A 13,445-nucleotide genomic window follows, 5' to 3' on the forward strand; every position below is an offset into this window, starting at 1 on the left:
GTATGAGAGGCGTGTTGCTTTTCTAATAAAAAGAGAGAGCACGTTGTAAGATAACGAAGAAAGTACAGAAAAACATAAACCAGTGACATGCTCATTTATCATCAAGTGTCATGCACTGCGCCTGGTGGTAGGTGGTGCACGTCACACGACGGGCAGTGCAGTAGGTGTGTTCACACCAGCACCGCACACGCACGAGTCATGCGTTGATGTCACTAGACGGCAGGTCTTGTCCAGCTCCTCTGTGATCTGACGGGACCACCCAAGGCAGCCATCGGAGTGGGGGCTGCCTTGGCCACAGTGTTGTGACGTGGCTGTCACCGCATAAGGTATTGCAGGAACATGTGTTTACACTTCTCTTGGACATAGACCTTGGGTGGGGAACTGCTGGGTCACATGGTGACTCTGTGTTAACTCTGAGGGACCGCCAGGTTGTTCCCTGCAGCCACTGCCTCATTTCGCACCCCCACAGCCCACTTGCCCTTTGTTCTCTGACGTCCCAGCTGCTGAGTGCTGTCTCCTGGTGGTGTCACCAGCTTTCCCGTGTGCCTGATGACGAGCCTATTTTCACGTGTTCACCGGCCACTTGTATAAGCTCTTTCAAAAAATGTCTACTCAGATTTTGCTCATTTTTAAATTTGGTTATTTGTCCTTTATCACAGAGTTCATTATGTGTCTGGACACAAGTTTGGTATCAGATGCATGATTTGTTAACAGTTTCTCTCATTCTCTGGGCTGTCTTTTCAGCCACTTTGTCACCTTCTTGTTGATGTAATTCATAGCACAAACATTTAGTTTTGACCAATTTATCTTTTCTTGATGCTTGTGCTTATGGTGCTCTGTCTGCATAGTCCAAGGTCACCAAGATTCACCGCTGTGTTTTCTCCTGGGAGTTGCAGTTTGAGCTCTTACATTTAAGTCTTCGATCCATTTTGAGTTCATTTCTGTACTTGGCGTGAGGTAGGGCCCTCCTGCGTTCCCAGCACCACCTGTGGAAGACCGTCCTTTTCTCCTAGACCCTCCGCTGAGCTCTCACCCCATCTCCCTCTTGCAATCTGTGGTCAAGGCCACCGAGCACCACGGTCGTTCTGAGGCCCCCTCTGCCCCTCCCTGCCCTCCCGCCCCCCAACAGGGCATCTGACCCTTCCCTCCATGCTGATGTACTTCCTTCACTTGACTAAGGTCCCCCCACCTGTTGGGGTCGCTCCTGCGTCTTCCCCCCACCCCTGCTGATCTGTCAGTGTCCTGAGCTAAATGCCACCTCCAGCTGATTTTCCTCACCACTGAGTATCCAGCCCAGATGTCCCTCCAGCCTGATCTCGTGGGTCCTGCACCTGCAGCCTGTCCATCCCGCCAGCACCTTGTCCTCGTGCTTCCAGAATCAGACTTGCGGTCCTTCACATGCTCCTCCTTCCTGCCGTCCCCACCCCGTGGACGGTGGCTCTGCCCCCCACCGGCCGGGGTGTGAGGTGCAGGACGAGTGTGTGGGGTGCTGGGCTGGCTCTGCTCTGTGAGGTGGGGAGCAGCAGCCTCATCCCGTTGTGCGGCGATCACTGACCAGCGGTGGCCGCACTGGACGGTGAGGGCGGGGGTGTGTGACGCTGCACGCTGGACAGAGCAGCTTGTTCCCTGCCCTGCAGAACTCGGGTAACCGCACACCATCCAGGTGAAGCCTGAGGTGCCCCTTTCAGTGCACGCGGGAGGAAACAGGGCAGAGGGTGGAGCGAGGGCAGAGAGCCACGTGAGGCTGGTGAGGCGGGAGGGCCCTGCTCCAGGACACAGGCAGGACACGTGCAGTCATGAGGACGAGGCAGGCCGGCGGGGGTCCACAGGGGCAGAAGGCCTGCAAAGACTTCGCGAAGCTGCGGTCTCGCGACACGCTGCCGGTGAAGACAGGCCCTTTACGTCCACCTGGCAGGTCCTGGCGAGCCTAGACAGCAGCGGAAGTCCCCTGGGAGGGGTCTGATTAGGAGGAATACAGGGCGAGGACAGACCCGTTTGCTTCTAGAAAGCGAACGAATCAAACTGCTGCGTGCTATAGATCGTGTCTTCAGCACTAGGTCTGGTCAGTGCAGCGTGCTTACCACCTTTCCTGGGACCCACAGAAGCCAGAGAGCGAGTGGCAGAAAGTTGACTACATCGTGGAGTTCAGCAAGTGGCTGTACTACAGACAGTTCCCCATCGAGGACGTGGCTTTCCACCTGAACTGGGCGATCGACATCCTGCTGGGGATGAAAGCCGCCAGGGCCACACCTCAGCCAGGAGGTGAGGTGACGCAGCCGGGGGCCACCACTGTTGGCTCCTGGGCACAGGTGGCCCCAGCAGTCGTATCTGCTCTGGTTCAGAGAGTGGGCATTTCGTTGATGAAAGGAAGGCACGTTCCAACAGACGTGACCTGGAGCCAGCCCCAGGCCCCCCTCCAAGGCCACAGGACTTCTGAGGTGTGGTAGTCTCGGCCCTCCCCCAAAGCTCACCTGTCTGGCCTTGGCCAGCAGTGTGTGCAGGCCTGAGAAGTGGGGTTCAGGCTGAGCTGGGTGCTGGTGAGGCGGGGAGCATGGCCAGCTGCACTGTTGCCAGAACCTGGGGGTTAGAAGCCATGGGCGCTCCATGTGGAAGGCTGGGCAGGTCAGGGACTCAGGACCCGTCCTGCTGGGAGCAGCATTTCAGAGTAACCAGTCACCCTTCTTGGGGGTGAAGGGACCTCTGCTGGGCTGGGGTTGGGGACCCAGAGATGACTCCAGGCACATGAGCCTGCTCTGTGGGGAGCATAGACTAAGGAGACAGGAGAAGGGCTCTCAGAAGCTCAGCCAAGCCTCCTGCAGACCCGACGTCTCCACGGATTGCACGGTACTGGCCGCTTCTAGGTGCGGCCTCCAGCGAGAGAGTTCCTACCCCAGAAAGGGAACAGCCCCCAGGACCGTGCTGGGCCCCAGGGAGGCCGTGTGGTGGCTGCCTGATCTAGTGGGGCCTCTCTTCTTCATGGGACCATGGCATGCACAGGTCTCTGCGGAGCAGGGCCACGGAAGGGGCAGCCCCTTCCTGTCCTCATGTACTGGAGGCCGACCCCCACCTGTGCAAGTCCAGACAGCAGCTCAGACCAACTAAGGTGACGCGGGGGGTGGGGGGGTTCCATTGCTCCCAACCCACAAGGAGACCCCAGAGCCACAGGATGCCTGTGAGCTTCCTGGTCACACCGCTGGGCCTGGGACGGGCAGCGGGCAGTGAATGGACCACTGCCCTCTGAACCTGAGGGCCTGGGACGAGGGCAGAGAGGAAGTGGCCGAGGCCCCTGGACTCCTGAGTCTGCGGGCACCCTGTGTTGCAGGCGGGCACTCGCCCACACTCGCCCCAGAGAGTCCCGTGTCCGAGGACACAGGGACAGTCTCTTTGGAGAAGCTTCGAAATGTGAGGCAGTTGGAAGCGCTGGCCCATGCCTACATCCTGCTGGCCCTGATGACGTCCCCAGGCGCGGCCGGCTACCAGGACCACTGTCTCATGGCCTACGCGTTCCTCAGGCGCATCTGGCAGGTGAGGCCCCACGGCCTCTCCCAGACCCTCAGCTCTTCCTGGGACCAGACTCTGGGCTCAGTGTCACTGCGTCCAAAGATTGAAGACTTCCCAGATGTGATCAGTGCCTCTCATGGCAGCCCTGTCCTCTCACTTTCTTCCCATCAGCAAGGGCCCTGCCCCTGCTACCTCCCTGTGCCGCTCCCTCCAGCACCCCTGCTCTCTGAAACCCACCCCCAGAATCACCCGCCAAGGTTGCTGGCACTGCTGTGTGTGGAGTGGACCACTGGCCGAAACCCGTGTCTTCCTGACCATCGGCAGCCCTGCTGCCAGGTTTCCAGAATCTTCTCCCCCCACCCTTGCCCCCTGCATGGCTTCCTCGCTGCCCCCTTCCCACCACCTCTACACAGGGGGGCCCCCCTGGAAAGCTGTTGGTGGCCTCTTATTCTTGGGGACCTCCTGCGGGCAGTGCCCCCAGTAGGACAGTGTCTGCCAGGACCGGCCTTTCTTCTGAGGACAAGCTTGCCCCAGCCCCCAGGACAACAGGGCTGTCACCTTTGACAGCAGGGAGAAGGGATTCTTTTAGGAGGAATGCTGGAGGTTACTCAAGTGCGTTCTTGATTAGAGACCATAAACTCACTCTGCAAGCCCTCTTTGAGGGTCAGCCCCACCGTGTGCCTCTGCCAGCCCATGTCTGGATGGGGCAGCCCCGTGTTCATAGGATGGGATGGCCACCAGGTGTCCTACTGCCCAGGGACGCTGCAGCCACCTCTGCTCGCCTGGCTCACTGGCTTGGCCACGGCAGACGGATGAACTCGAAGTTGCCACTCTGAGTCTTGGGGTCACTGACCTCAAGACTCAAATCCAAGTGTGAAGAAGGTGGGGATGTGCGTCTGTTTACTTAATGTTGCAAATCTGTATTTCGTTTTTCTCAGGTTTCTTTATTAACTGCAGGAAAATCCATTTCAGAAAGTAGAATTACAGTAGCAGCTAGTTCAAATTTATTGTTGCCTACAAAAGAGAAGGAGAGAGGCAAGAACAAGGACAGAGAGAAGAGCAAAGAAGCGAAGCAGGTGGCTCACCTCTCCCGGCGGTGCCGGCGGGACAGCGGGGGGCGCGGGCCATGGGCGGGCTGGGCGGGGGCCCGACGGCGCTCAGGCCCCTCTGTGAGGTGGAGGCAGGGGTTCCTCTGTCCCCCCGTCACACACACATGCACACATACACACGCACACACATGCTCACACACACACGCACACACACACAGGGTTGGTGGCAGGGTACCGGGGTGTTTGGCTTCTCCCTGGTGGTCATCTCGTGCCGTAACAAGTCACCAGACAAATGCCTGCCCGCCATCCCCAGGCACATCCGGGCCCTGGGTATGTGGGGGCTGGAGGGGCTGCTTTCCCTCCGGAGCAGCAGGGCTCTGCGTCAGATGGTCCTGTCCTGCACACCCGCCCTCCCACCCTGAAGCATTTGCATGTCCGCATGCCTGTGTCCCTGCAGCCTGTCCTCCAGCTGTCCCATGTGCGTAGCCCTCCAGAGCTCACACTGGCGCCCAGCTCGGCGCTGTTTACTGAGGGTGGACGTGTACCGGGGCTGGGGCTGGGGCCGGGCTGTGGACCTGGGGTGCCCCCGGGGGGATTCTAGCTGTGCAGGGGCTGAAGCATCAGTTTGTGCTCTCTCAGAAGTGAGGTCAGAAGTCGGATGTGGCTCCAGGTCTGGGTCACAGGGAGGGCGCCATGTGCCGCGGGCCCTGGGGGAGCACAGAGGCGTTGCCACCCACGCTCCCCACCTGTCAGCTCCAGCTGGCTGCCTCTGCCCTTGCAACTGTACTTTCTAAAGCAAAGCAACGACCCTGCTTTTCAGTGTCCAACCCCGGTTCCCGGCACAGAACTGGGGGCTTTACCAGCGAGCGTGGAAGAATGGGCCTCCTATTGTTGCCCGGAAGAGGTGATGGCTGTATTCAGACAAGACAAGAGTGAGTTCACCATTAACCCATCCAGCATCCAGAGGCCGGTGAGTCACCTGGAGAGATGGTCCCTGGCCGCAGTCCCTGGGTCCTGTCTCCTCCATTGTAGCTACAGCCACTGTTTCCGTGTGAAAAAACCCAGAAAGAGAAGCACATAAAGGGGTTCAGCTTGTTGAGTGTTACAGAGGGAACACTTGTGAATCACCGCCCAGGTGGAAGCAGGGCACTGTCAGCCTCAGGACCCCAAGCCCCTTCCCAGCCCCCAGCCATACTCTCTCCCCAGCAACTGCCGGCCTCTGTGGGAAGCACACCCCTCTCTTCCCCAGGTACGCACCACCCAAGTGACAGCCCTAAACAGGAAAATTTACTTGTGTGCTAGGGTCCTTCCTGTGGCTGCTGTAACAAGTCACCACAGACTGCGTTGTTAAAATAGCAGAAATGTATTCTCACAGCCAGAAATCCAAAGTCAGTGTCATGGTGCCACAATCCAGGTATTGCTGGGCCACACCCCCTCTGAGGTGCCAGTGGAGGCTCCTTCCCGCCTCTTCCAGCTCCTGGGGCTCCAGGTGCTCCTGGGCTTGTGGCTGTGTAACTCCAAGGTCTGCCTGTCATCACATGGCCTCCTCTTCCTCTTCTGTGTCCTTCTGCTTCCCTCCTCTAAGGACCCGTGGGTTACATTTAGGGCGGCTTGGGCCATCCAGGATGCTGCCCCCGCTCAGCGTCCAGGTCACACTTGCCGAGTCCCTCTTGCCACGTAAGGGCACAAACCCAGTCCTGGAGTCGCACCAGCCGGCTGTGGAGCCATCACTCAGCCATCCACACTCTGCCATTGCTCTAAGAAATGGGGCCCTTCAGCCGTCGGCCTTTGTGTCTGGCTCCCTTCACTCCCGGCCGCATTGGTGGCCGTCCTCTGTGCTCATTTGTGGCTCTGTCGCTTGTGCGCAGTCACTGCTGTGGAGCCGCCTGCTGTCTGACGAGACCATCATTGGTTTCTCCGTCTACTGTTGAGGGACAGTGGCTTGTCCCCAGTTGTGGCTGTCACAGGTGAGGCCGCTGGGGAAACCCGTGTGCACATACATGTGTGGAGGACACAGCCGTGTGTGGAATTCGTGGCTCTCCAACTGTGATGTGTGTTGGGGCCGAGCTGTCTTGGAAAGTGGCTGTCAGGTTCCCCCCACTTCAGTGGGCAAAGTTCCCACGGCCACGTCCTTGCCAGACCATGCGGTTTGCCGTGACTTTGGCCATCTGGTGGATGTGTGGTGACGTCTCACTGCGGCTCAGCTGGACTCGAGGTCAGACGCCTCTCAGTGCCTGTTGTCACGTGGACGTCGTCTTGTGACTGTCTGCTCAACCCAGTGCCCACATGCGACGAAGCTCTGTCTTCTCCTTGTTGGCGGAGGGAATTCTTGATTCTGGAAACAACAGCTTGACAGTTGATGATAGCAGATCACCACCCACCCTGTGCCCTGACTTTCTGAGGTCTTCTCACAAACAGAGACGCTTAGCTTTAATGTCACAAAAATTATTAATCTTTTTCCTTTGTGACTAACGCTTTTTAGTGTTCTGTGTGAAGAAAAAGCTTCTCTCCCCAAAGGTCGTGACGATATTCTCTCAGTGTTTCCTCAAAAGCCTTCTGCTCTTTCACATTGGACTCAGATGTAGTCCCTGCAGCTGGTGTGTGTGAGGTGGGGGTCGGCACTGCCCCGGGACCTGGGGGTCTGAGTGTCCTGACGCTGTCTGCCGAAAACCGCCTGCCCACCTTCCTGGCGCTGCCACGTGTGCAGCCACGTCTTCCTGTTGGTCACTGAGCTTCAGACCTGGACTGCCGGGTGGAGACGTCCCCCCGACTCCTCAGGGCCTTGCAGCCCTTCTGCGCTCCGCCGTGTGGCCACACTGCTTTAGAACCACTGGTCAGAGTCCTTTAAGCCCGAGGGGTTTGGGATATGGTCATACAGTCCCCAGACTGAGGGGACAGCTTGAATTTCCCGTGACCAGGTTCCCACGGACTTAGCTCTTCTCTGGCCTCTTGAGAATGGATGTGAGTTTTCTGCGTGCAGCTTAGGCACCTCTGAGATTTATTTCTATGTATTTGATATTTTTGATGCTTTTGGGTTCCATTTTTAAACTCCAGATGAAATAGAGAAATGGAATTGTTTTCATCTTAGCCTCGCATCTATCAATTTTGTTAACCTCTTAATAATTTTGGTAGTTTATCTGTAGATTCTTTCGGATTTTGTGTGTAGAAAACCATTTCATCTGCCGACAGTTTTTTATTTTATGATTTCCAATTGTCACGTGTTTCGTTTCTTCACCTGGCCTTGGGCTCCTGGCTAGGATCCCCAGCGCCATGAACAAACACGGCGCTCACACGGGTCCTTGCGTAGCTCCCGTCTTGGCGGGAGACTTCCCACACCTCACTGGTAAGTGTAAGTGATGTTCGTCGTAGCTTCTTATGGGTACTGCTTACTGATTAAGGACATTCCTTTATTTCTACCTGCTACTTTTAATCATGAATGGCTATAGGTTTTTTATCAAGTACTTTTCTCTATCTATTCAAATGATAGTGGTTTTTGTCTTTCATTCTTTTATTCACATTGATGTTTTCTAAGTCCTCTCTGGTTGAGAGTATCAATCACTGTATGTGGCTGATGTCTTGTTTTGGAGTTTGCTTCTGTGTTCACGAGAAACACCAGTGTTTCATCTTCTCTTCACACTACGTGCTTGTCAGGATTTGGTAAAAAGTCGCCTCGATTCTGAACTGTTCTCTGCTCCCAGCACGTGTGGCGCCAGATGTGTGGGTTTTCCACACCAGCACCCCGCTGTCCGGCTGTCTGTGACACCAGCTGGTGGCCCACAGCCCCCCTCAGCCCTGACACCGGCTGCCCGAGGTAGCACAGGCCCCATGGGGAGGGAAGGGGCTCGGCTCCCCCAGACGGCCACCACCGCACACTCCACTCACGAGTCCTGGCCAGCCAGCTATAAATCGGGGGTTCCCACACCCCGCTCAGGTTCGATCATGTGCTGTAACGGCTCACAGAACTCAGGAAACTCACCTACTAGATGATTGGTTTATTGCAAAGGACACAGGTGAGTGGCCAGATGACGAGGCCTGCGGGACGAGGTCTGGGAGGGTCCCGAGTGTAGGGGCTTCTGTCCCGGTGGAGCGGGGGGCGCCCCCTCCCGCTGTGGGGTGTCCACCAAGCCAGAAGCCCCAAACCCTTCCTGTGGGGCGCGTGTGGAGGCCCCATCAGGTAGGTGTGGCTGAAGGAGTCCTTGGCCGCTGGTGATGAGTCCACCCCCAGCGCCTCCCCTCCCCTGGCCTTGTCGGGGGTCAGCTGGAAGTTCCACCCTCTGGTCTCCTGGCTGGTTCCTCTGACCTCCAGCCCCCCCCCATGCAAGAGTCACCTCATTAGCATAAACTCAGGTGTGCTTGGCAGGGACTTAGGAAAAACAAAATTACCAGGGTGTTAGGGGCTGGGTGCCAGGAACGGGACGAAGATCAAATTCATGTTTCTCGTTACGTCACAGGGTCACACTGACCTTTTAGTCAATCAGGGACTGTTTCCCCCTCCCCACCTGCCTTTTTTTTACTGTTCTTATGAAGAGTTTGCATAACATTTGTTGTTATTTCTAACTTAGTGTTTGAATGAATTCCCTTCTGGGCCTGGATCTTCTACTTAGGAAGATTCAAAATTATGGATCCAGTTAATTTAATAGTTACAGAATTCTTCAGTTTCTGTTCTTGTGATGATTTTGGTGGATTGTGTTTTTTCTAGGATGATTCCATTTAATGTAAAATGCAGTATTTTTGGCATAATGTCGTCCTTAGCGTCCTCTCACGATCTTTCAGTGTTTGTAGGGTCTGGAGACGTTTCTGTGTCTCTTCCACCCCTCTTTGTTCATTAGCCTCACCAGTAGTCATCATTTATTGGTCCTCAAAGAACCAAACCCCACACTTCCCTGGCCACCCAGATGCCCCCAGCTCGGGTCCCTGAGCGGCTGCCTCTTACACCGAAGGTGCAGCCCTCTTCAGGGCTGTCGACGTAAGAAACGTCCAAACCGAGAAGTTCCATGAGTTTATTTGAGCCAAACTGATGACAATTGCCGGGAAGCAAGTTCTCAACAGATTGAGAAAATGCTCCAGAGAACGGCAGTTTTGCAGCTAATTTTATACATTAGCATCAAAGGAGAAGACGTTGCGGGGGTTACGTGAAACCCATGGGTGGGAGGTTAAGGGGGTGGGAGAAAACAAAGTGGAGGAATCCCTGGGGTTGGATAAAAAGTAAAACGGAGAAACACGTACATTTTACGTAGGTGGGTGCAGGACAGTTAGTAATGAACATTTAAGCACATTGTGGTAGTTTCGGGGAACAAGACAACAGTGAGGGGTTCTGTGGTCTCAGTGGCTGTGCCCTGAGGGGTCTGGAAAAGGACATTACTCTGACATTCCAAGGGTCTGTTACCTTAGATGCATAAAGACAGCAGGCAGTTTCAAAGGTAAAGGCTGACCTCTGTCAAGGAAGCCACAGGCCCAGGACGCCACTACCGGCCACGACTCACTTTTAGTTAGGAATTTTTACATTTAGACCATCCTCTGTGGTTCTTTTCAGTGTCTGATTTGTAGGGTTCACCATGCAGGCCTCCCTTGAGCTTGTCAGGTGTAGTATATATGGCCCCTTTTTCGTCCACAGTGCTTTTAAGCAGATTTTTAAAATAGTTCATCCCACTTTCTAATTTTTCACTGAAGAATAATTATTTTATCAAATGTAGCCTGACATTATAAGAAGTATTAGTTCTACTCTCTATTAAATTTTAAAGAAGCTGTGTGTATACATAAAAAAAATTCTGTTTTTAATGGATCAGTAGTTTTTAGGTGGAAAATGGAAAAAAAAACATAACCTTGACTACGTAAATGGACTGTTTCTTGTAGAATCTTTATACAGGAGTGCTGGCACTTACAGGTGATTGCACAGGACAAAATGAAAGGCATTCATGAAGGAGAAGGAAGAGGCACTTCATTCATTCATTCATTCATTCATTCATTCACAAACTCCGGTTGAACACCCTGTGCCAGGCTCTGGGCTTGGCCCTGAAGGCGAGGCCTCTGGAGAGCCTGGCCTGCCTCCCGTGACCACCCATGTCTGCTGTGTTTGTGCAGACGTACAGCCTGTATTACCTGGACCAGCTGGTCAGGTGCCTGCAGAAGCTGTCCCTTCATGAGCTTGCGGTCCCCGTCCTGCAGCTGGCTGTGCTGATCTCGGCCTCCGTGGTGGGCAGCAAGAGCCTGGAAGACCTCTACCACCTCCGGTCAGTGGGCCTGTTTCACCCCAGGGAGTGTCAAGTCTTGGTATTGTGTGTGCGACTTTGCTGTGAGCTTCCAGTTCTTTCCCAGTGAGCAGCGCAGGGCAGCCGGTCATTCATATTGTGCACCATTCACGGTGGCAGATGGGCCGAGACGTGGCGAGGTGGTCACTTCGGGAGGTACAGAGACGTCCATGGCGGTGCTGTGCACTAACCCTGATGTCGTGCTGTGGTCAGCTGTACTGAAGCACGTTTTGAATCGTTCCACACCAGACTCAGGCGGTCAGAGCCCCACCCGCCCTGTCGACCTCCATGGTGACCTTGAGGTTAAGAACAGGCATGAGTCAGATACCTGAGCGAATGCTCGTTTTCGTCTCTCAGAAGTTTGATAGGGTCACCTGTTATTTTTCCCTAGTAGTTTTGCCTAGCTTTAAAAATTATTGAAAATATTATCAAATTATGCATTTCTTTCTTCATTGACCAATTTTTATCCAGTGCATTGAGCCCAGTGCAGCCTGTGTGACGGCCTTGATGCCCCTTTCTGTGCCCCTCCTAGACTTGCCCTGGTTTGCTCTGAATTGAAGTTGAGAGAAGCAGCTGCTTTCCATGAAGAAGCAGTCGGACAAGCCTACATCGGTGACACAGAGCAGGCGAGGTACGTCGGCTGTGAGCGTCCCCTGACTCAGTGCATAGGTCGGGGCTCGCCTGGACAGAAGGAGCAAATGGCCACGTGGCCCGGCTCTCGGCCGTGTCCCCTCCACGCCCCAGTCCCCCATCTCTCACCGCGGCCAGACGGTCGGGTGTTGGGAGGACCCTGGCCCAGGAGGCGGTGCATGGCATCAGAGTGTGGGGGCTGTACCTGGGAAGTTAATTACTTACTGATCCTCCTGTTGTGCGGCCTCTCCGGGCTGGACCGTGCGAGTGGAGGGGAGACAGGACAGAGAATTTGTGGGGTGGGTGGAGCCGCGAGGTAAGGGAAGCGGGCACTGAAGATGGAGGGAGGCAGGGCCCAGGAGCGAAGCTGCCACAGGCACTTTGGCCTCTCAAGGGGGTGGAGTTTTGGACAGAAGCATGTGAAATATCCAGGTCAGGATGCCAAAGCCATAGCCAGATGCGTGAGTCTGGAGTTTGGTGGGGAGAGTGACCGTGGGCGTCAGGGGTGCTGCTGTTTTAATCTCGGTCAACATGTGGTGGGGGTGGGGGGGCAGTGTAGTGCCCTCTTGCAGCCGTTTGAATTGCAGTTCCCCGATCACCAATGAAATTGAACACTTTTGTGTATTTTCTTGGCCACTATATTTCTTCTTCAGTATATTGCTTTTTACTTATGTTAGCTGCAGAACAGAAATTGCCTTGAAAAAGGAGAAGAATAGGGAACCACGGTTAGAAGAAAGTCTGCCAACACTGAATGAGCCCACGACTGCCGTTCAGCCCGCAGGGATGAAGGTTCTGGTAGCAAAAGACAAGGTACCCTCGCTCTTTGCCAGAGCACCTCGGTCCCAGTGTCGGGGGGCAGGGCGGTGACAGGACTGCAGCTGGGGCCAGTGAGCCAGGGTGCATCTTCACGGCCTGCTGCGTCAAGTTTCCTGGGAAATCCAAGCACTGGTCGAGTCCCTGAGTTCAGGGCTCTGGAAGTCCCTGGGAAGACCAGACCACAGACCACCCTAGAAAGGGCCTGCCAGGGGCCTGCTCAGTGATTCAGAGAAGACAGGCCGGGGACACAGCTGGGTCCCAGGAGGCAGACCATGTGGCCGGGAAGGGGAGGCCCTCGCAACCAGAGAGCACGCTGTAGGTCTGGCCACTGTCCAGCTCTCTGCTCCACTTGGTGGGCTCCCCAGCCGCCACGCTCTGCAGGCAGAGAGCGCTGTCCCCATGGCAGAGCCCCACAGTGAGCACGATTCCAGCCAGGGCCTGGATGTGCAGGCTCCCCCTGCAGGAAGGCTCAGTGTACAACTGCACCCAGGACTGCCCAGGGGCCGTTGTGCATCTTGCTGAAGTGCAAGAGGTCTGACCTGTCCCCTGCCCACTGGTGGGGCACGGTCTGGTCCAGGAGAGGGGCCTGGAGCTGGGAGCAAGAGGTGGGGAGGAGGGCGGCCCAGAAAGCACCTGGCACAGCCGCTGGTGGGCTTGGTTGGTGAGAAGAGACAGGTATCACAGGAGGAAAGCTAGGCTGGGCCACTCGGTGTAGACATGACCCAGGGGGAGCCTCACACCACGGCACTTGGCCAGGGTGGAGCTGCCCTGGCACAGGCGTCAGGTGTGCGGCCCTGTGCTGCCCTACAGGTTTTGAAGATAAACCAAGAGACTGGGAGAGGCCTGGCCAGCACGTCCTTTCCCCAACTGTGGATGCTCAAAGCAGAAGTGCTGCTGGACATGGACCAGTACCAGCCGGCGAGGCTGCTCCTGTCGGAGGCGTGCCAGGCCTTCCAGGTAAGGGCCACACCTGCCAGGGCCGGCTGAGCCTGCCTGTGTCTGGAGCGGCTCTGTCTGTCCTGGGCAGCTTCGGGGGTTCGGTCCTAGAACCGTATTTGTTCTTTCACAGAGCCCGCTGTCCATGGAAAGCTTCCCATGTCCTTTTCATGCTTTTCCTACTGTCCTGCACTCACTGACCAGACCTGCCAGGCTCCCAGCAGACCTCCCAGTGGCTCTGTGTGGATGAGATCCTGGAGAGGCC

At 55.8% G+C, this 13,445-nt stretch overlaps 1 protein-coding gene across 1 annotated transcript in view; it reads left to right on the forward strand.

Moving 5' to 3' along the window:
• Positions 1-13,445, forward strand: part of CFAP46 (cilia and flagella associated protein 46) — a 90,051-nt gene that overhangs the window by 44,790 nt on the left and 31,816 nt on the right. The window contains exons 28-35 of the mRNA XM_033129774.1: positions 2,103-2,262; positions 3,323-3,525; positions 4,440-4,577; positions 5,371-5,520; positions 10,632-10,780; positions 11,331-11,429; positions 12,106-12,238; positions 13,055-13,201. Coding sequence (XP_032985665.1) covers positions 2,103-2,262; positions 3,323-3,525; positions 4,440-4,577; positions 5,371-5,520; positions 10,632-10,780; positions 11,331-11,429; positions 12,106-12,238; positions 13,055-13,201 — 1,179 coding nt within the window. The remainder of the gene's footprint in view (positions 1-2,102; positions 2,263-3,322; positions 3,526-4,439; positions 4,578-5,370; positions 5,521-10,631; positions 10,781-11,330; positions 11,430-12,105; positions 12,239-13,054; positions 13,202-13,445) is intronic.

This window comes from Rhinolophus ferrumequinum, chromosome 16, assembly GCF_004115265.2.
Source record: "Rhinolophus ferrumequinum isolate MPI-CBG mRhiFer1 chromosome 16, mRhiFer1_v1.p, whole genome shotgun sequence".
Classification (NCBI taxonomy): domain Eukaryota; kingdom Metazoa; phylum Chordata; class Mammalia; order Chiroptera; family Rhinolophidae; genus Rhinolophus; species Rhinolophus ferrumequinum.